At 40.4% G+C, this 21,947-nt stretch overlaps 1 protein-coding gene across 12 annotated transcripts in view; it reads right to left on the bottom strand.

Moving 5' to 3' along the window:
- The window catches only part of LOC110157732 (protein TASOR-like), a 43,818-nt gene that overhangs the window by 13,520 nt on the left and 8,351 nt on the right, over positions 1-21,947 (bottom strand). For 4 of the 12 annotated variants that reach the window (XR_008632915.1, XM_055158953.1, XM_055158951.1 and 1 more), the window contains exons 10-27: positions 21,494-21,597; positions 20,737-20,809; positions 20,026-20,097; positions 18,487-18,677; positions 15,920-16,156; positions 14,681-14,870; positions 13,642-13,761; positions 13,413-13,558; positions 11,356-11,548; positions 10,234-10,611; positions 8,165-9,162; positions 7,204-7,329; positions 6,728-6,887; positions 6,464-6,572; positions 5,723-5,898; positions 5,010-5,147; positions 4,501-4,770; positions 134-704 (exon numbers count right to left, since the gene is read on the bottom strand). Coding sequence is in view for 10 of the 12 variants with exons in the window: in XM_055158953.1 (XP_055014928.1) it covers positions 134-704; positions 4,501-4,770; positions 5,010-5,147; positions 5,723-5,898; positions 6,464-6,572; positions 6,728-6,887; positions 7,204-7,329; positions 8,165-9,162; positions 10,234-10,611; positions 11,356-11,548; positions 13,413-13,558; positions 13,642-13,761; positions 14,681-14,870; positions 15,920-16,156; positions 18,487-18,677; positions 20,026-20,097; positions 20,737-20,809; positions 21,494-21,597 (4,252 nt within the window). In the remaining 2 variants the exon portion in view is untranslated. Of the gene's footprint in view, positions 1-133; positions 2,463-2,566; positions 2,695-2,934; positions 3,012-4,500; positions 4,771-5,009; positions 5,148-5,722; positions 5,899-6,463; positions 6,573-6,727; positions 6,888-7,203; positions 7,330-8,164; positions 9,163-10,233; positions 10,612-11,355; positions 11,549-13,412; positions 13,559-13,641; positions 13,762-14,680; positions 14,871-15,919; positions 16,157-18,486; positions 18,678-20,025; positions 20,098-20,736; positions 20,810-21,493; positions 21,598-21,947 lie in introns of those variants that run through there. The other 8 variants (XR_008632916.1, XM_055158954.1, XM_055158956.1 and 5 more) reach the window with 8 other exon arrangements.

The following is a 21,947-nucleotide window of genomic DNA, read 5'->3' as shown; positions in this document are numbered from 1 at the left end:
AGGGGTCAATATGGATGTGAAGCTCCAACATAAATAAATTAATATAACAATAACATAAAACAGTTAAACCTGGCCATAAATTACCAAAGGAAATCCATTGTGGTACCTTTTATAGACAATGTATTAGACTTACCTTTTGTCTGGAGTGCTGATGGGAGTTGTAGTTTTCTCTTGTTCAACTTTGCTTTGGCTCAAACTCTTGTTCAGAACTGGTGGATGTACAGGGGTGGCCGCTGGTTCACTTTTCCCAGAAGTCACTCCTCTCTGAGGCTCTGAAGGCATGGAGCTCCCCTGAGTTCCACTGCTGATTGTGGGCTCTTCTCTTCCCTCCAGGGCTTTTTGGACGTGGGTCTCTGGACTTGTCTTGCGGTCTATGGATAACTGGGTCTCAGCTGGATCTGGTTTTTGTATTTCCGGACTCTTATCTTGGCTTGGAGTGACTTGGGTCGGCAGATGTCTGTTCTGGTCTATGGCAACTGTAGCCATGACTGTAGTCCGTTCAATGGCACAAATTTGAGTATCTGGATTTTGCCTGTCTTGTATGGAGTCTGTGGTCTGGACTTGGGTCTGCACTCGGACTCTGGTCTGGGCTTTAGATCGATCTTCCTCGGGCAGGTACATCGTTGAGTGGATCAGGTCTAAAGTAGCAGCCACAGCTTTTCGTCCTGGTGTCAGCTGCGCATCCTCACTGTTAGAAACTTTATCTGAAAAAATAAATAAAATAAATAATCAGGAAAATGATTATGCAATTTAGCTAATTTCATGAGTTGAATGAGTTCTAACCTTGAGCAAAAAAGTATTATGCAATTTTTTTGGAGTGTGTCATTATCTTTTAGTCACTGTAGCTAAATCTGAACTTGGCAATAAAATGCAAACCATGTAGTTTAGATCTCTACAAACATATCATGAAAAACATGTGATTCTTTTATCAGTTTAGCTAGTAATATGTCCTTCTAATATTTCTTTAATCTTTTAAAAATGTTTTGCTTAGTTTGCTCCTCAAGCCTTTAGTTTTCCTTCTAAATATAACACAAACGTTTCATAGTGATTTGTAGATCAGGTTTCTGGTCTCTTACCTGAGTGCTGCTGGTGAACCCTCCACACAGGAAGAGGGTGCCAGTTATTTAGTTGAGGCATTGATCTCAGATTTATTTTTCTTTTCATATTTAAGTTACAACAGGTGATATTTTCAGGCAATCACATTATATGCAGTAGGTCCTTATTGGTTCAACCTCTTGAGTTACAAGTTAGAGTAAACACAGACATGATGAGTGGACATATAACAGTCCCTCACATAACACACACTGGAGACACAGGACGGTCATTCTCCAGTGAACACAAACAGAGTCACAGCACAAGTGCAGCCCTGCGGCTGTTCAGTTCTGCTCATGCACCTCAGGGATGGTAACAGTCCCGTGCTCATTCCTCACTCAAGGATAAATCCATTTAATAGTAATAGACATTTAAATGTACTTCATGCACATGCAAACTGCAGTTTGATGTGAGAAATGAAAAGGCCCATGATCAGAAAACAGACAATTTTGTCATTTACATTTCATTTTAAGAAACTTTTAGCTCCAAAAATCTCATAATGATCAGATTTTGAGTGTGCAGGTAGCACAGACTGTATATATAAATGGACATAGCTAATGAGCTAGCCGCGCATTCCAAATAGGAAGTTCACAAGCAAGCGCTTCCTGCTTCTTCTGACCCTGGCTCCCTTTGACTAACGTTGGAATTTTATCCCCCCTCTCTCTATAAGTGCTGCAGTGATCCTCATCATTTTGGTCTTAAAATGTTTATATTAATCACAAGCTGCATTTAAGTGGAGGCAAACGCTGTGGGTGACGTCATACTCGCTTAGTCCACTTTTTATGCAGTCTGTGGCGGGAAGCCTCAGCCCTTGGCTCTCTCTTCTTCTCTGTAGCCCGGGGGGCACACATCTCCCCTGTAGCCCGGTGGGCACACATCTCCCCTGTAGCCCGGTGGGCACACATCTCCTCTGTAGCCCGGTGGGCAAAGATCTCTTCAATGAGTTTGAGTGACACGTTCTCTGTGATCACCCTGAAGTCGTCTCCTGTGACTGAAGCGACTCGACACCAGAGGAAAGTGCATCCAGCGTGAAAGCCCTTCATCATCTCCACTGTGACGGGGGTCCGAGAGTTTGTCCCATGCATATCGTGGCGATGTGTTTGCACCAGCGTACTACAGGCTCTCAGGCGCTCATACTCACATTTGGACAGACATAACACATTTGAAAGAGGACATCTCAGAGCAAACCGAACATGAGTTATCGATGGCCAATTTTTTGAGAATCTCAAGAATCCATCAAGCATTTTAATGAGCTTATTATTATTATTATTATACGCAAAGAATTTGATGCGTGGCTGCACTGTGACTTTATCTGGATTCATATTTAAAGGCGGGAGTTTGTGATCCAATCCCGGAACAGAGAGAGGCACCTGGAATGAGAAAATCAAAGGCCGCCGTAAACAAAAAGTGTGGAGGAATTCTCTTCATCATTGAATTGAGCGGGTTTAAGTTTAAGTAAGTAAGCAAAATTCACAGTACTGTCTGAGTAATGGCTGTGGCCCCTGTAATACTGGTCTGGGATATGGTCATTAGTGGTACCTCAACAACAGGAATCTGGAGAGTGCATTTGGGAGCTTCCTGTGCGTCCCCACCCTCTGGAAGCTACAAAAACATATCTGTTACCATTGAGACTGGACTTATGATGCTGAAGGCCACCAACAACGAAAGCAGAAGAAACCACAAAGGACCACAAAAGACAATGACCAGGAAGGAAAATTCAGGAAAATGTAGATTATAGCTGCAGACATGGGTGGAAGTGTAATCATATTGAATCAAAAGTCTGGCAAGAGCGCAATATTTGCCTTAAACCAGGGCAGCATAAGTTGACAAAACCCAACTCACCGCGACCAGAGGTTTACCGGGGTCCTGAACCTTCACTGTACCATTTACTGCTTCAGTGGAGCTGTTCATCGTAGCTGCTGAAACAGTGAGTGTCAAAGCATGAACCGCTGCACTTATCAGTTAATATCAGCTTAAACTACATCGTACTGGCTTCCATTGCAAACAGGCTCACATCGCTGAGGTTATAAAAACACAGCCTCCATAATCAAGAGTTCTGAATTTATACTGAGTTAATATTGGAATGTGCCGCTATTCCAAATGGCAGAAGCCTTTTCAGCACCTTCCTATACAACTTTGGCTCCTTCTTTAATGTATGAAGAAACAGAGGAAACTTAAGTTCTTTCCCAAGCAGGGGCATGACTCATTTCAGAAGTAAACGCCATGTGCAGCTGCACAGTTGATGTTTCCATTGTGTTTTGTACAGTAATCCTCTAGTGCTGGCTACAGGGTCAGGAACCCTCCACTCAGCACAGTGTATTGGGCCACAGGATCCACATTGGTGGCACTCTAACTTCATGCGCCCCCTGGTGATGATTTGAAGAAATCTGGGTAGAACAAACGTCCATGCTTGAAGCTGTGGGTGAGGGCCCGAAAACTGCTGTACCTCCATCTGGGCAGATGAAGGCGGTCCTCTCTTCTCTTTTAGCAGACATGTTGGATTTTTCCCGTGATAGAAGTCACCCGTGATTCTTAACTTTTCTTTATGGATTGCATCTCTCTCAGCCTCATATTGGACTTTAGTAATATTCTTCAAGATAGAAAATCAGGAGGTAATTTTCAGATATGGTACAACAAATCTTATGGTTATCCTTACTGTAATTCCTTCAATTTTGCTCAAAAGATCATCCATTTGATCATTGTCATCAGAATTTGATCTGAACAGAATGGATCTGGACATCTGTTTGCTTCCTTCATGCTCTGAATTGTATAATCTGTCTGACTGTTGACATGAACTATTCGTGACTATTCTCTTACCTGAGCAGCCAAAGGGGCTTAAAATAAGCCATGTCCATATTGGCAGAGCTGACGTGGTCTGTATAAAGTTGATAATGTTAAGTTTATGAGTATGTCCTTAATTGTTGTTTTGGGCTGGCAAGTACAGACAACCTCTGCGCATAATAATTGCTATGGCAACAGTGCTCTGAAACCCATAGATATATTGCTTTGCCTGGAATGTTCCACTGTATGGCATTTCATTTATCCATCTGAATCTTTTTGCAGTAAACAAACATGTAGTATGCAGGATCAATGCACAGTAGTGTCAAAATACTAAAATCCTCCTAATGTTAATGTCAAATGTCCTATCCCTTTGTATCAGACTCAATCAGTACTGATTCTGATGCCACAATGATAATAAAAACATTATTTACACAGTACAATGGAATTTACAACATTAAATAATTTATATTATCATGTAATCTTACATCTGCACAACCCCTCAGTTGTCCACGTATATCTGCTCTTATTACTTTGCTATTAAATCATTCTAAAGCTATTCATAGTGCAACTTTAATTAGTTTAAAATGTAATGTGAACTGGATTGTTCCTGTAGTACTGGGTTTGTACCTGTTGGTGGTGTACAGGGCCTCTGTTCAGTGTCAGTCACAGATTTTGCAGTCAGATCAGTTGTAGATACATCAGTAGTAGACACTGTCCCCTGTCCTTCGCTGGCGGTATCGCTCTGGTTGTCTCTGAGCTGCTGTTGTCTCTCGGCACGGAGCTGTGAGATAGCGCGGTGCAGAACCTCAAAGTCCTGCTCTGAGTGCAGAGGGATGGAGCCCAGACCAGAGCCTGAGACCACGTCTTCAGATGGGACCATACCCGACTGAGACACGTCTAGGCACACACAGAAAAGCATTTAGGAACAGCTTAAATGTTTTTTTTAATTACATTTTTAAACATAAATAAAAAATACAATAGACTAAACCAGAACTAAACCAGGGCCATTGATTTCCACTTCATGTTCTTAATGTTATTTACTTTAAAAAAAGACAATCACTACCTTCACCAGAAAAGTTGCATAGTGCTCCTTTGGTCTGAGTCTAAACAAGATTACAGATTGAAAAGGCTTGTACCTTCCGTAGACTGCTCATCTCTGACTGGCTCCTGGACATCATCGTCATGGTAACCGATGAGCTTCCTGAAATCTTGAAGGAACTCATCGATCCCACACACGAGGACTCCAACTCCAGAGCTGTTCACCAGAAGGTTTTCTGAATGAAAGAAGTGACACATGAAGTTCATGAACTTTCTCCAACATGTACAAAGCACTGACCATGTTCATTGGAGGTGGAGTTTATAAGTGGTGTGGGGATTTCAATGAAAAAAAAAAAAGATATACCTATATGCCTATATATCAAAACATTGATATATAGGCAAAACCATTACCCTCGCCTCCATGCATGGCCAAAGGCACAGGACTGAAACAGGGATGAACAATTCTGGATTAAGATTTGATTTGAAATGTATTTTATTTACACTTTGATCTGGGATGACTCTTGCTGAAAGTGATTGGGACCTATTGGGATGTTCGAATTCTCCAAGAAAATATTTCAGGAGTTGCAACAAATGTGAATACTCCAAGATGATTGAAGCATTCATTACAAGAGCAGAACAAGATGAAAAATCAAGATTTTGTTGAAACTGTTTGAGAGAAAAGCACACTCACCTTACCCGTCCACAAATGCACAAGCTTAGCAAGGTTAGGACATTGTTGCAGTCTTTTAGTTGATACTTTTCAATATGATAATCTGATTTAATTGTGATAAGGCTCACTTGTTTCCCTCACCTGTGAGCAGCAACGTGTGTCTGAAGTTGGTGTATGTCCCCTGCTGCTCCACAGCACAGTCCAGAAGCTCAGGGCCCTGAGACATGTCACATTTATGATATGGCAAAATCTCCACGATCTGACGCTTCTGGAACGACATCAGCACCTCCAACAGGCTGGCAGCATCCCGGCGGAACCTGCAGGGGGAGACCGAGAGCGGACGGCGATGTTCACTTGGGTTGTGTTGAAGACACCACTGTGACTTGGACTGACAATAATAAGATACAGTCAGATGTTTCTAGATTCCTGGTACATCATGGTAGAAGTCACTTTCTCCACAAAAGATCAGAACAGTTGTTGTATTGAAAGAACAGACTTAAAATAAAAAGGTCATTAAATTAACAATGCACTAGTGCTACACGTGCATCTCTTCTGTTAAGGTTAATGTAAAAATTGTGCGCTGTCCCCGTCTCATTAAATAAATAAATATGAATTTTGTGTGATCGTGTCTTTTCTGTAGAATCTTTGTTCATGCATGAGATCTTGGCAAGAACAGAGTTTAAGATGTTGGAAGGATATGATCGAGCAAGATTATAAACACAGTCAAACCTGTGACACATGAGCAGTGCTTTGCAAATTGAACGGTCCTGGATTTGAACACACCCCATATGAAAATGATTAAAATTACTAAAAGTATTCAGTATCAAAGGAAGATTGCTGCTATAGATGATCAAATGTACTTAAAGCCTTCTTTGTCAGTACCTGGATTGTTCCTTGAGTTTCTTGAGCGTTTTGCAGTGAACTTTCCACCTCCACAGATTTTCTGGGGAACTGTGCTCCTCCAGGACGGACAGCAGTGCGGACAGTTTCTCTGTAACACAGAAGAGTCACACTAGAGTTTAGCTTTGTCCATCCATTTTCTTCTGCTTATCCGGGGCCAGGCCACGGAGGCAGAAATCTAAAGAGGAACACATTTACAAATTTTGTATCAACATATTAATAATATTCTATTAATATTATCTGTACCACGTGAAACAATGTCTGGGTTGAGCACCATCTCGTCAGATAGAACCTGCCCCCCGGAGGAGAACAGCTCACAGCAACTGTGGTTCCTCAGGTCCTCAGCTTTGTCCACACCTAAAAACTGCACAGAGGGATGCCTCTTCAGAGACAGCAGCTCTGGGATCTGAAGGCAAAAGAACATTTGATTAAAGCAAAACAACATTAAAATCTGAGGCTCTGTTCTACATGACAGTTACTGGTTAAGATTTTAGGAAAACATTGTAGCAGGCAGCACATCAAAATGGGTTATAATCAAAAGAGTTGGGCATCATTAAGGAACTGTATGTAGCTGTGTGCCTTAACCTGCAATCAAAACCTTTCATTCAGTTCCTTTAAGGATTTATCAATAATCACTATATCTAATGTCACCAAGTAGTTGAATGTTATGGTATTAATTGCAAATAATCAATAATTTATCAAAAAAATATGCGTTTTTGTACCTGGTGGATGTGGGCTGCAATGTCCTGGTTCTTGATGATCACCAGTAGTTTTCTGTTGGACTTTTCTTCTTGGTTCACAAACATGAATGGACTCTGCTCGATGTAAGATTGCTGTGTCAGCTGAGCCTGAGACACAAAATACACCAGGACTAAAACTCCTGTAAAGGATGACTAAAATGCTTAAATATGGAGAAAAGTTAAAGTCATTTAAACAGCCACAACTTAGTTACAGAAGTAATTATGGTTCTATGAATCTAGGATGGCAGCCAGAGGGCGGTGCTGAAAGAATCATTCAGTGCTTTCAACACTGCCCTCTGGTGGTCAGTAGGGATGAAATAGAACAAGTAAACTGCATGACATCAATGTAACTCATTAAAAATGAGCAAGGTCTTGGTTGATAAAAAGAGCATTCCCTGATTATAAAAGAGGGTGTGACTTTGCACTGCTAAAAGCTCTCAAAATCATTAGGACCTTGTGCAAATACAACTATGTACGCAGTAGTAAACAGTAAACAGCATCTTTGTGAATTAAATGGCAGATTAAACTACATAATAGCAAAATACATTTACTGTCCTCGATTTCTGGCTAGTTTCTGTCAGTTCTTTTCCATTGAAACTGGCATTACTCTCTTAGGGCCATCCCCTCACTGTCCAGTCCTCCCCTTATTATTTAGTCAGGATAACCTCTTACACAGACATGTGCAGATGCATTCTCTTGCAACAGAATAAACCACACATGCATTTCTTTGACTCAAGACCTCTTATTTCGTTCTTACCCAAATATGTCCACCACAACTGTCCAAAACTTATCACTATAGTATCAAAATTGGTTTTGAGTTTCAAGCCCATTTCTCATTATTATCAAAATAGAATTACAGTATCAATACAGCAGACTGCGATATCACTAACAATATAATAATAAAATACAGAGATTGATAAGAATACTATATCTAGTATCTCACCCTGATCTCCTGAATGGTGTAGTCATCTCCTTCGGGGCAGTGGATGTAGTAATGTTGTGCATTCCTCTTTATATCTTTGATGATTTCCACCAAAGTCGTGAAAACTTCCGGTTGTAACTGATTTATTAGAGAATTTAACGCGTTTTGGTCTGAATTCCCTGGTGGCGATGCAGGAGTCAAATCCCCAACATCTTCACTGTCACTTCTGCTGTTACTGCTGTGGGCCTCCGGTTCATTTCTGAAGCAAATTTCAATACGGTTGCTTCCGAACTGTACTTGTCTCCTTCCATTATTGCTAATATCAAGCTCAGTTTCAATATCACTACAGCTAACATCATTTTGTATTGTTTTTTCGATTAAGTCTTCATCACAGTCCATTGACAAGGTAGCGACTTCCTGTTCCGAGACAGTTTGCCAATCCCTAGTTTCAGGAAGTACGTCTCCCTCATCGTTACCAGCTCTTATGCTAGCCACAAACTCGCTAATCCTGCTAGCTAGGTCCGGGGTAGACGCAGCATCTGTAGTTGTAACAGAAGAAGCAGTGGTATCAGGTCTATTGGGAGTCCAGCGGTTTTCACAATCATTTAAAATACTGCTGAGTTGTCTGTGTAGCGAGCTGACGTACCACTGGACGGGAGGGCAAGGATGGTAAAAAGAAACGTACGGTGAAAATTGTGAAATAGGAGTGTGCAGTGAAGTGCTCGCCGTGTGTTCAGGTTGGGATGTAGAGTGAGGAGATTGGGGGAAGGTGTAAGGGACGTGTTGGTTTTGTAAAATGCACTGTACGTCAGAATTAAAGGAGTCAAGATGGCGGTTTATGATGGAGTCAATCTCCTGAAATGAAAGAGGTTGAGACATGGGGTCCTGAGCTTCAGCGTGGTGCATTTCCTCTTCGTTTAAATCTGTTGTTTTGGGGGGAGTGGGACGTCTGGGGCTGAGCGGAGCTGAAGAGGTGCAGGTGACTGGGGAAGGGGTGACTGGGGTCTCTGGTGATGGTTCTGTAATAGAAGAACAAAAGTAAATAAGTTTGAGAAATTTGAAGTGCCTATGACTGTTTAGACCACTCTATAGATAGAATCCTCCCTAGTGGGATGTCAGTGTTTTTAGTACTCTCCACTTCCTGTAATTTTTCAACTTTTCATCCTTCCTACTTGATTTGTGAAAAACAATAATTTATAATTACAACAGGTATCATCCCACCAGATTAAATCAACAATAAAGAATAAACCTATCATACACGTACTTTAAAGGTGCACTAAGTAACTTTTCTAGTGGGGGGTTTGCCACCTGTCTTGTCTCTGTGGTGATGTTATTGAAATGCCTGGAATTTCCACGGTATGGCATTAAACTCTGAACGAATACCTGAAAAAATGCATTGTCTTACTGAGTGAGTGAGGCTGCCTCTCCATAGATCTAATCTGTAATTGGCCTCAAGGTGTCAGCTGTTTGTCTCCGTAGTGATAGATCAACTTAATGCCATACCATGGAACATTCCAGGCAATAAGATCTCCAGGAAGACAAGGTGGTGGTGAATGCTCCACCAGCAAATTTATATATTTTGTATTTGACCTTGGAAAAAGTGTCTGCTCATCTAGTTTTGTCTCACATCAGATATACTTTCTGAATCTGTTTGGAACTCAGAAACCTTGAGTTGACATAAAATTGTAAAAGAAAAATAAGTATCAAACGGATGTGAACAGTAAATAATTTAGGACTGTGTAATTAACTATATTAATCTGAACTGATTGCTAAACTGGTGAATGAACCACTCTTCAGCCCCACATAAACTGGAGCAAAGAAACATGTCTAAACCTCAGTGGCTTTTAAAATTATAATAAATCTATTCCTTTTTCACTTGTTCCTCTTTCACTAATTGTGATTTCAGTTACCACTTAATTTATCATTTTAATTGAGTAGCCCCATTTGCCCACACAAGTTTTTTAGATTTTAGCTGAGCTGTTATTTTTCAAAATTTCCTCGTCTTTGTTTTGGCTCCTCAAAGTCTGTTCCCTAATTAAAGGTGTGTCATTTTCTGTATCATGTTTCAGGGGTGAGATGGCAGCGGTTACCTGCTGCTGTATCCCTGAAGACTGGGATTTCCTCACTCTTGCGGGGGTGACTGAACGCCTCTTCATGCTCTGGGGAGGATTTTTGACTTGGACAGGGGGAGGAGCTTGGTGGGTTTGGTTCAGGGGAGGGGCAGCATGATGGAGGTGGGCTGGGGTCGGGAGAGGGGCACTGGGACGGGGAGGCAGGAGGGCTGGGGTCTGGAGAGGAAGAGGCGACGAGTACAGAAGGGGTGGGACTATAGGAGGAGGAGGTGATGGTGGTTGCCATGGTGACTGTCTCCATAGGGAAGGATGCGGGCGCCGTGGAGCCCACATGATGGACACGTGGGTCTTGAGGGGCGTCTGTGTCTTTGCGGGTGTAGTACTTAGGGGGAAGGCCTAAAGACAAACCTCAGTGTCAAAGTCAAAGTAAAGTTAAGTAAAAAAAAAAAAAAACAGGACTAAACCAGATCTAAACCAGGTCTAAACCAGGTGTAAACCCAGACTAAATCAGGACTAAATCAGGACTAAATCAGGACTAAATCAGGACTAAATCAGGACTAAATCAGGACTAAACCAGGACTAAACCAGGACTAAACCAGGACTGCAATAAAAACTGAACCACTACTAGTTCAAGGCTGAACTACAACTGAATGAGAATAAAAACATGGCTAAACCAGGACTAAGGGGGCATTCACACTTGCACACACACCACATCAAAATTTGGATTTAACTGTGACAAAACCTGGAACTAAACCTAGAACTGGACCAAATAAAGTCCAGATCAAACATGACAATGAAAAGGACTTAAAGAAGCAAGAATAAACTAAATAGACAATGTAATTTGATTGAGAACTCAATCTACATTGACTGAATTGTAATAATGACCTCAAGTTAGGCTGTTATTTTAGCCAAGATGCAGCCATTTCTAATAACCATTTATCAGGTTCCGTTTATTTGAAATGGAGCTGAGACTTTGGAATAACTATATTTTGTTAAAATTATAAAAAATTTGTCTTGTTTATGCTCAGGAAATTAATATTGAATAGTGCGTGTATTTTCTTTCAATATGACAAAATAAATCAAATACTGTAATTAATGTTTTTGTCATATCGGCTACAACAAAACTATCCGTTTTCAGACCTGTGATGGGGATGAGGATCCAGGGTATCTCTGGCTGTGGGGGCTCCTCCTCTTCACAGACAGCAGGAATTGCTGTCCTGGCTCTCCTTGGATCCAGGTCTAGACTCCGGTCCCGTTCTCTGTTGGCGGTCCTGGGGTCTCCGCTGAACGTGCTGACCGGACTGAACCCCTCGTAACTGCTCATACTGCCCCCCTTCAACCACACAGAGCAGTCAGTGTTAATGTTTGTACGTAATTGTGTCCTATCATTTTATATCATCTGTTATAACTTTGTTTTATATGAAATGTTTTGTCTATGGGCAGAGAAGTTGATGCCTCATTTCAAGGGAGTTCTAGACGAATCTCAATGGGACATTCCTAGTTTCCAGATTTTTTTCAATTTATTTGAGCAAACTCTTTACTGTCCCACTAAAGATATTGTATAAGCAGCTCTTGAGGTCAAAATAAATTCACTGTGCAATGTCTGCATCCAATTAGAAAGTATTTATTGTCTGATAATCAGGAAGTGCACGTTAGCATACTAGTTATTATAAGCCTCACCATCAAGGTAAAACTCTGCCCTGAGAATTGTGAAAAGCATTCGAACCTCCCTAGTTATTCACTGCAAATATTAAAGTGAGGAATAATGTTGGACCACTGTAAATCCTTTAAAATGTAAAAAAAAAATTGTTTCTGTTTTTCATGTTTTTGAATCAGATAAAGCGCCTTTAAATAATACCAATTAAAAATAAAATACACAAAAATTTATTACCTATATTGTCCTCGCCTACCTCATGTAAACCAAAGAAAATGATACTCATTTTTGTAGAGCCTAGATCACCATAAAGATTTTTTCCCATTTCATGTAAGTATTTTTAAAACCTAACCTAAGACTTCACTGTGATTGGTTAATTCACGTGTCACTCACTAAGAGCATTACGGAGGCTGACCAATGAGAGGGTGGGGAAAAGTATTGTTTGAACGAAAGAAAATGTCATTTTAACTTGCCAATGAGACCAAGGCCCTACACTCCAAAGCCTGATGTTTTGGAGTTTTGTTTCCTGGATCATTTTCAGTCCTCATAGCTAACAGGGCCACCTACATTTCCTTGTGGTTAACTCTAGCTTTGACTGGCAATGGTTTATTCTTCTGTAACATTCTTTGTCCTTTACATTTATCAGTTTCTTTGTAAATTTGTCACAATAATCTTAACTTTGCACTCGCCTTCTTTGCTATCACCATGAAGCCAGCCTCATGAATACTGCCTATTTTACAAGGACAAATTCTTCACATAAAACATAATAAGCTGATAGTCAAACCATAAAAAAAAAAAGAGAAGACAAAACAGAAGATAAAACAGAAGACATACAAACTTGATTTGTAAGGTGCTCAGAAAATAATGGATTTAACTTTTGACCATACAGAAAATAACTGTTAGCACTCCTAAATCTCTGAAACATTTTGACTGATATATATGAGTAAAATGTTAAAGGTTCTATATTCCACAAAATGGGCTGTTGTGAGTTTATAGCCACATTATAATGTTGTAATGTAATCAAAAATATACCTGGTGTTGTTTCACTCACACAAGTTTAAGTAACCCTTTATTATTAGTCTCTGCATCCACAAAGTTCAAAATCCTCTGTTCCACCTTGTGATGTCATGAAGCATAAGTTTTCGAGTTAACAGCTAATGCTTACCTTTAGTCTAGTAGAGATAGGCAATTCCAAGTCTGAAATTATCCAAATTATTCTAGTGAAGGTGTAAAACCACACTGGAGCACGTCCTTTATTATCACATTACACCACAAGGTGGAAAAGAGTGTTTTTGTTTGAGACAAGAACTAAGCCTAAATATGCCGGTTTAACCATGTGTGAATGAAACAAAACAATTCCAGTTACTGTATGTTTGTGATGAGGAAACAATATTATATAAAACAGATCAGCAAATAGGGTAATATGGGCCCTTTAAATGCAACAAAATGTATTAAATATACTTGTATACTAAAACTTGGCATAGAGTTTTGTTTTGTTTTTTTAAACAAATTTTACCAACAATAATGAAATATTTCAGTTTACCTCAAAGTCATCTTGTTTCCGCAGATCAATATCACAGTTCGTGGGCAGCCCCAGTTTGAGAGCCAGCCTATCAAATGGAGAGGATTCCTTTGGTCCAGCCTGCCGAGGGTCAGAAGTGCTTTGATTGGTCGCTTTTTGGTTCAGACCTTGGTGAAAGTATAAGAATAGAGTCAAATTTTTGTCTGAAAATGCAGGAAAAAAAATCAAGGTTAAATATAGCAGACTGTACTTGTGAGGAGAGAGAGGAGTTTTGAGGTCAGTTCTGATCCTTCGTCATTTAAATCTGTGCTTTTCAGACCGATTGAACCAATTAGAGACGTTAGAGAGCCAGGAGAGGAGGAGGCAACTTCTGCAGAAAGAAAAGGAAGCAAATAATAACAAAAAATAATAGTTTAATTTGTCTAGATCAGTCAAAATATTGCTCAAGGGCAAAATGCGTTCATGCAATTTTTCTTGCTTCTCAGGCTTCCATGTGAATTGGCCTAAATGGCCTTAATCAATACTTTTTACTACAAGATTTTTGAAAATCTACCTTTATTGAAAACAGTATTAAAGGTGCACTTTGTAACTTTTCTGGTAGAGGGCCCACCAATCTCCATAGAGATGTTATTGATTTACCTCCAGTATTTCAGAGTACGGTATTAAACTTTTCAGTATCCACAGAAAGAAGAAGGAGACGAGGCCAAGTTACAGGTGAGATCTGTGAAGATGTGGTCCCACTCACAGTTAGGCTGCATGTTTTTAAAAGGTCTTTTTAATCAGTAAAAACATCCATAATTTAATAAATGCATCTTGTACAAGTTTAATACCATATTGTGAAACATTACAAGCAAAGCAATAGCATCTCCATGGTTTGTGTGCTTTTGAGGATCTAAGCTTGAATAAAAAACATACCTGGATGTTTTGTTTCTTTCACACGTCTGTTAATGTTAATCCTTTATTATTAGTCTGTGTACATCTCCAAAGCTATTCCACCTTGTGATGTCATGAAGCGGTAGTCGTTAAATTAAAAACTATCTTTTACCTTTTGTTTAGTGAAGGCTGGAAATTTCATGACTGAAATTATCCAAAATTATCCAGTGAAGGTGTATGTAGTTTAAACCACAGTGGAGCACTTCCTGTATTACCACATGGCATCACAATGTGGAAGAGAAAGTTTTCTGTCTGAGAGAACTCAGCCTAAATCTGCAGGGTTTGTGTGTTAAAAATGTGTGAATGAAACAAAACACACCTCCAGGTCTGTTTGTGATGAGGAAATGATATCTCACCTGTACTGTCTTGTGTGTGTGGTGCGTTCAGCTGCTGTAGCTCTTGTGATGCCTTCAGGTGCTTTATGGTCCTCTGTGCCATCTCCTGCTCCACCATCTTTCTCTTCCTCGTTCCGCTCTTCATCTCACTCTGCACCTCCCTCTCCGCGTTCCTCTTACACGACAGAACCAGATCTATGAGCTGCTGAATCTGAGCCACAACAGCACACATTCAGGGCCCATTCGAAAAAATAATTTATGGAGAATATTTGAGTCCTGGTTTAGCCCTGAGCTCTCCCTTTTACCTCTCTCTGTTCTGGCTTCTTTTCTTTAGGAGGAACAGGCACAGGTTAGTAACAGACAGACACTTTTGAAAAATACTTGGCTAGATATAACAGTAAGGGTTATACTTTTTAGAGAGACATTATCACACAGATTAGAAACTACTGTCAAACTTTTGAAATAGAAAAACTTAAGGTAATAGATAAAATGACTTCAAATAGTTTAGTGCTGAATTAGGAACATATTACACAAACACATAACTGTATATAGATTGCACTGTTTACGCTAGTTTTGTATTCTATGTTTTGTCTGTCTCAAGGACCACAGATGGAAATGAGCTCCGAGAGATATAATCTGGTAAAAAGCATCTCTTCAGTATTCCTTCCTTCATGGTCCTTGTCAAATAAACTAAAAGCTAAATTTCAAAGATTAATGTTATTGGAGATTCTGTACATTCAATAGGCGGGAGGAATTATGAACAAATTTTAAAATGTCAAATACTTCTTTGAATACTAAGATAAGTTCTTTCTTAACACTGTAACTATACAAATAAATTTGACATTACCACAAATCCAGTTTCCAAAGTGGTTTACTCTTGAGTGTTTTTAAGCCCATGTGCATGTTTTTTCTCCCATGTATTTGGCCAAAGTTTCAACAGATATATTGTATAAGCAGATCTCAAGGTCAAAATAAGTCAGGTGCGTTCTGTCCGATAATCAGGAAGTGCCCATTAGCATGCTATTTATTATAAACCTTACAGTCATGGCAAAACACTCATTAGCACTTTAGGATGTTCAGAATGCATATAAGGTAAGTGAGAAGCAACTGAACTGGTTCTGTTTTTCTTTCCAAAGTTTTAAGACCATTAACATCTGTTCAGTACCATATAGCATTAAATAGCTAAGAATCTGAAATCTCAAGCTGCACAACCCCTGCATTGATGTGTCCATTTCCGACAGTGGAGCATACAGTCTTTACCTTCTGGTCTCCCTGTGAGGGCTGCGCCCCCTGCTGGAGCGCTGGTCTCTGGGGGTGGGCACACAGCTGTTGGACCATGGTTCTAACTCGGGACAGAGGCAGCAGGTAATGGGCAGGTCCACAGAGGTACCGCTGCATACATGACTCCAGCCCCAGTCTGTGCATTATGGGCGCTGGGTACTGGCGCCCGGCCTGCTCCAGATCTGCATCGTACTGCCCCATGGGGTAAGGGCGCAACTGGCAAACAACAGGAGAAACTATAAACATTGGGTTTAAGATGACATTACAAACAGTCTATTCGTGAGTTTAAGCTTGCTGTTATGTATGCAGTGTTTTGAGGACTTTTATCTACTGAAAAGATATACTAATAATTTTGACATATTTAAGGGCCCATATTACTCTATTTTTTGATCCATGTTCTGTTGTTTCCTCATCAAAAACATACTCCGAGTTGTGTTGTGTTCAAGCATATAGTGAGGGTCTGTTGGGAAAGTCCCCCTAACAGAGGAGTCTGTTAGGGGGACTTTCAACTCGCACCTCAGGGAGAGCTTCTCCCAGATTCTGGGGGAGGCTGAAGACATGGAGGAGGGCTATCAGACGGCCTCAAAGAAATTCTTGCAAACCGTCCAATGCCTTAGGAGGGGGAAGTAGTGCTTCACTAACACTGTTTACAGTGCGGAGGGAGAGCTGCTGACCTTGACTGGGGATGTTGTAGGATGGTGGAAGGAATACTTTCAGGATCTCGTCAATCCCACTGTCATGTCTTCCAAGGAGGAAGCAGAGGCTGGGGACTTGGAGGCGGACTCGTCCATCACCCTGGGTGAAGTCACTGAGGTGGTTGGCAAGCTCCTTGGTGGCAAGGCTCGAGGGGTAGATGAAATCTGTCCTGAGTATCTTAACTCTCTGGATGTTGTGGGGCTGTCAAGGATGACATGTCTCTGCAACATCATGTGGCATTCGGGGACAGTACCTCTGGACTGGCAGACAGGAAGGTGTGTTCCAACTACAGGGGAATTACACTCTTCAGCCTCCCTAGTAAGGTCTGTTCCAGGGTCCTGGAGAGCAGAATCTTAGATCCAGAAGGAGCAGTGTGGTTTTCACCCTGCCCGTGGAACACTGGACCAGCTCTATACTCTCCATCAGGTGCTCGAGGGTTCATGGGAGTTTTTCCAACCAGTCCACATGTGCTTTGTGGATCTGGCGAAGGCATTCAAGCATCTTCTTTGTGGTGTCCTGTGAGGAGTGTTCCGGGAGTATGGGGTCTGGGGCCGTTTGCTAAGGGCTGTCCGGTCCCTGTATGACCGGAGCAGGAGCTGTGTTCGCATTGCCGGCAGTGTGTCAGATCTGTTTCTGGTGCATGTTGGACTCCCCCAGGACGGCCCTTTGTCAGCGGTTCTGTTCATTGTCTTTTTGAACAGAATTTCAATGCTGGACAACATTATCTGCTGTTCACAGATTATATTGCCCTAATGGCTTCATAAAGTCAGGACCTGCAATGTGCACTGGGGTGGTTTTCAGCCAAGTGTGAAGTGGCTGGGATGAAGATCAGCTCCTCCAAATCCAAAGCCATATTTCTCGATCGGAAAAAGGTGGCTTGTCCTCTGGAGAAGTTCAAATATCTCTAGGTCTTGTCACAAGGGAGGGGAGGGAGGATGGAGCGTGAGACTGACAGGCGGATCGGTGCACCGTTGGCAGTGATGTGGATGCTGTATTGGACCATTTGCCGAGAGCCAAAACTCTCAGTTTACTCAGTTTACTGGTCAATCTGCGTTCCTACCCTCACCTATGGTCATGAGCTCTGGGTAATGACCGAAAGGACAAGATCACAGATACAAGCGCTCGAAATGAGTTTCCTCTGCAGAGTGGCTGGGTGCTTCCTGAGAAATAGGGTGGTGAGCTCCGAGTAGAGCCGATGCTCCTCCACGCCGAGAGGAGCCAGCTGAGGTGGCTCGGGCATCTGTTTCGGATGCCTCCTGGGCGCCTTCCTCAAGAGGGATTCTGGGCATGTCCCACCAGAAGGAGACTCCGGGGAAGACCCAGAACACGCTGGAGGGACTATGTCTCTCAGCTGACCTGGGAACGCCTTGGGGTTCCCCCGGAGGAGCTGGAGGATGTGTCTGGGGTGAAGGAAGTCTGGGAGACCCTGCTTAGACTGCTGCCCCTGTGACCGAGCCCCGGATAAGCGGAAGAAAATGGATGGACCATTTGGGTAATTTTTTTGCAATAGTTGGGAGTTTTTTTTGTTATTCTTGTTGTAATACAAACAGATTTGAGCTGCAGAGGATTAAAAAGGTACTTCTGTGGCTTTGTATTGCTTAATTATTTTATTTACTGGTTGCAGCCCAAGCCTCGTGATGATATGGTCAAATAAAAAATGGTTTACTGGCATTATCCTGCATTATTGTTTTTTTATTGTATCAGTGGCATATAATAATATTGTTTATCTCAGTAGATGTTTTTTTCTTTTATCATGAGAGGCCTAATAACAAGTGCATTTTGTCTAAGGAGTGTCTTGGTACAAACAAGTAAAGATCAATGCCTCAAATATTCATTGTAGTTTCCATTACCACTCCTTCCTTGATCCCGCTGAGGTATTCCCGGGCATGTAGCTCCACTCCAGTCGACAGCTCTGGAGGGGGGTTACTTCGAGCTTTTCCCAGAGCAAAATGGAGAGCAGGCACAAAGTGGGTCAAACCAGGCATCACCAAATCAGCAGTGACCAGGTCTGGAGAGGTCTCAGATGAGACGGGCAGAGAAGCTGAGCGTGAAGAGAGAAAGTAAGTATGGTTAGGGTTGTAAGTAAAAACTACTTTTTAATCAGATTGTCTCCATGAAGAAAGATAAGTTTATGCAATAATTTACAATACAAAACTAACCAAGAAAGTTTTGGACCTTTGCCTTTCAAGTACTTTTAAGTAGGTCTGTCATGATAGCACATTTTGAAGAGCAATATATTACTGAAGTAAATATATACAATATATGATGATGATAATACTGAAACTACAATTTTCCATTAACCCAATAACTCACAAGCAGAATTATCTTAAAAAATATTCTAAATGTAAAACATTATAAAGTTAAATATATAATTATCAATTTAAAATGAATTAATTATAATTAAATAAAAATGTTTGCATTTAGTTTGTATTTATAATGAGTCAAAGAAGATTTATTCAGCCCTGCTTAGCTCAAATCTCATCACTGAACAAAAAAATAAAAAAAAATTCTCCACAAGTGAAAAAAAGTACCCACAATAAATACTGACCCTAAAAATATGTTCCATCTAAATCATATGTTAAATGATAAATAGATACAGTATTCATCATGACAGGTCAAAGTAAATTTTCTAATAAGAACATTTATATACAAATCAACAAAACTAGCCTATGGGCATATTCACACCTATGGACTCATGTCCGATTAAAACGGACTTAATTTCAGGTGTGAATAAAGACAAGCACACTCTGATCCGGACCAAACAAGCGGACCCCACCACATGTTGCTGTGTGTTACTAGCCCTAGTTTGCACACAGTCGGTTTGGACCCACGTTGCTTCTACTTAAACGCTCACGCATTAACTACATGCCATTAACTGTGTCCAGATGTGTATCTGTTGATCAGTACAAATAAATAATGGATAACTACTTTATAATTTTCTTCTTCTTTTATTCACATTTATTTATTCATAACATGATGAAGGCTGTGTTGGCCTCTGATTGACCCTGCCCCCTGCCATTTCTGTCCAGTGTGTGCACTGATCATCATACACGTGCATTTGTTTACTTTTTATAGTTCACTTGCCAAACTTGCAGTCAGAATATGATCCAAACCAAGTGAAAAAAATAAAGTCCACACTCAGTCCGGATCAAACAAGCAGACTTTAGCACTTTTTCTGGTCTCAATACACCCTATGTATGACAGTTGTAGGACAGGTCTAAAGCAAAGATCAAAGTAGGCCTAAGACCTGGCCCCGGATAAGTGGAAGAAAATGGATGGATATTCAGCTAAAAAAGGACCAAAAAAGGCAAGTGTCTCACTAAATTGGGACAAGAGTCAGGACTCCACTAGAACTAAACCAGGACCAAATGAAAGTATGGTTTTCTCACTGGATTTCGAGCATCTGGTCTCAGGAAACACAAACAGCGCCTGCAGACTCCTCTTCCAGTTCTCCCCTCGTTCTAAAACAAAAAAACATTATAAAGTGTGACATGTGCAGGGCCCATTTCAAATCCACTTAAATATTTTCTACAAAACAAATTGTGCATTAAAAAAGTCTTGGGTTTCAGTTCAAGTAAAACTGTTAATTTCATAGCTTGATTACATTCAGTATTTGCTGCTTATTCAGTCATTGTATAAAAGTGGTGTTTTTTGATTGGGTTTAGTTCAAAACACCCAAAAATGAAAAATAAAAGTGCGAAAACAAAGTAATAAAAAAAATAATAATAAAAAAGAGAGAACCAAATGGGTTTGTTCGGTAAGTTTCTGATGCAAAACATTAAGCACAGTTGATTGTTAAAAAACAAACAAAACAGGTATAGCATTTTGTTTGCTGTTAATCATTATGGTAAGGGTCTTAATTTTTCATAATTCTGTAGCCATGGATAGAGCTGCTTTTCGGAAAAATGAACTTAGAACAAACTATGTGAAAACCATGCTAAAAAGTTTAACAAAGACTGGACCATGTGGGGCACAAATCTGGAACTTGGTACACATGTAGTGTATTTCAAATCTCACACTCCTGTCATTGTACAAATTATGTTTTAAAGATGGTTCTTGATATTGTGATAATAAAGAACCAGTGCATGTTTGAGTCGTACCGTGAGTTGAGGCCATCTGAACACTGGAGAGTATGAACAGGAAGCCCATCTCTGTCAGTGGTGTCACCAAAACCTGAAAACACAAAATACACATTAATTAAATATTAAAAGGTGCATTGTGTAACTTTTCTTGCAGAGGGTCAGTCAAATGCTTTTCATCAAATGCTTTGTCTGGAATGTTTCACACTATGGTATACAACCTTTCTATCATCATGGAGACCAAACCAGACCAAGTTACAGGTTAGATCTGTGGAGGGGCAACCCATAGTCAGGTATTTTTGAGCTATAAAACCTGTAATTGAATACATTTAAACTAGAGCTGTTTAATGTCATAATTGGAACATTCCAGGCAGAGCAGTGGCATATCCATAGAAACAAGCAAATGATAGCCCACTGACCAGAAAAGTTGCCTTTAAAATTTGTCATTAAAGGTTCTGTAACTTTTCACCACCTGGTTGTCTCCGTGGAGATGTTACTGATTTGCCTGGACTGTTGTACAGTATGGAATTATTTTATCCATATACAAATATATTGAAAAAGATACATTTTTACAGTGAGCCTTTCCCCTGAACTGTATCTTAATTTGGTGGTGTCACTTGTTTGTCTTTATGGAGACAGATAGAAAGAAGTTTAATGCCATATTGTGGAACATTCCAGACTAACCAATAACACCTCCATGGGGACAAGCAAGTGGCAAACCCTCCACCAGAAAAGTTACATAATGGAGCTTTAAATTGACCACAGAGACATCACTGACCACAGATTTGGTCTCCAGCTCCAGAAGCAGTTTGGTGACGCTGGTCAAAGAGCGATTTTTGTCCACCACCTCCAGAAAACTGCAGTAAAACCCGTCCTTCGCCACTGCAAAGACAAGAAAACCAAACCACAAATGAGACACAGAAGAGAATAGAGATGGGCTACAATAATAAAAATCTCCATTTTTAGATTTCATGGATCTGTAAAAGTCTTGATTGAGGTTCAAGTCTTGCACAAAACGCAAATGTACCATAAAAGAACCAGAACAGGCAGAACTATCACTATATATATTTGTTTAGAAAATTACAAGTTTCTCTTTCAGAGTCGTTTAATGATTTAAATTATAGACATAATATTTGACATTCAAATTTTTGCATATCTTCAAAACAACAATTATAATTAGCATTTTTTTCAATATATAGCTTCCACCTATAATGAGAAATAAATGAATCTCT

This window comes from Boleophthalmus pectinirostris, unplaced genomic scaffold (genome assembly GCF_026225935.1).
Source record: "Boleophthalmus pectinirostris isolate CB_2022bp ecotype Guang Dong unplaced genomic scaffold, ASM2622593v1 HiC_scaffold_23, whole genome shotgun sequence".
NCBI lineage: Eukaryota > Metazoa > Chordata > Actinopteri > Gobiiformes > Gobiidae > Boleophthalmus > Boleophthalmus pectinirostris.
Note: the sequence above shows the minus strand (reverse complement) of the source record. Positions and strands in the feature narration are given on the sequence as shown.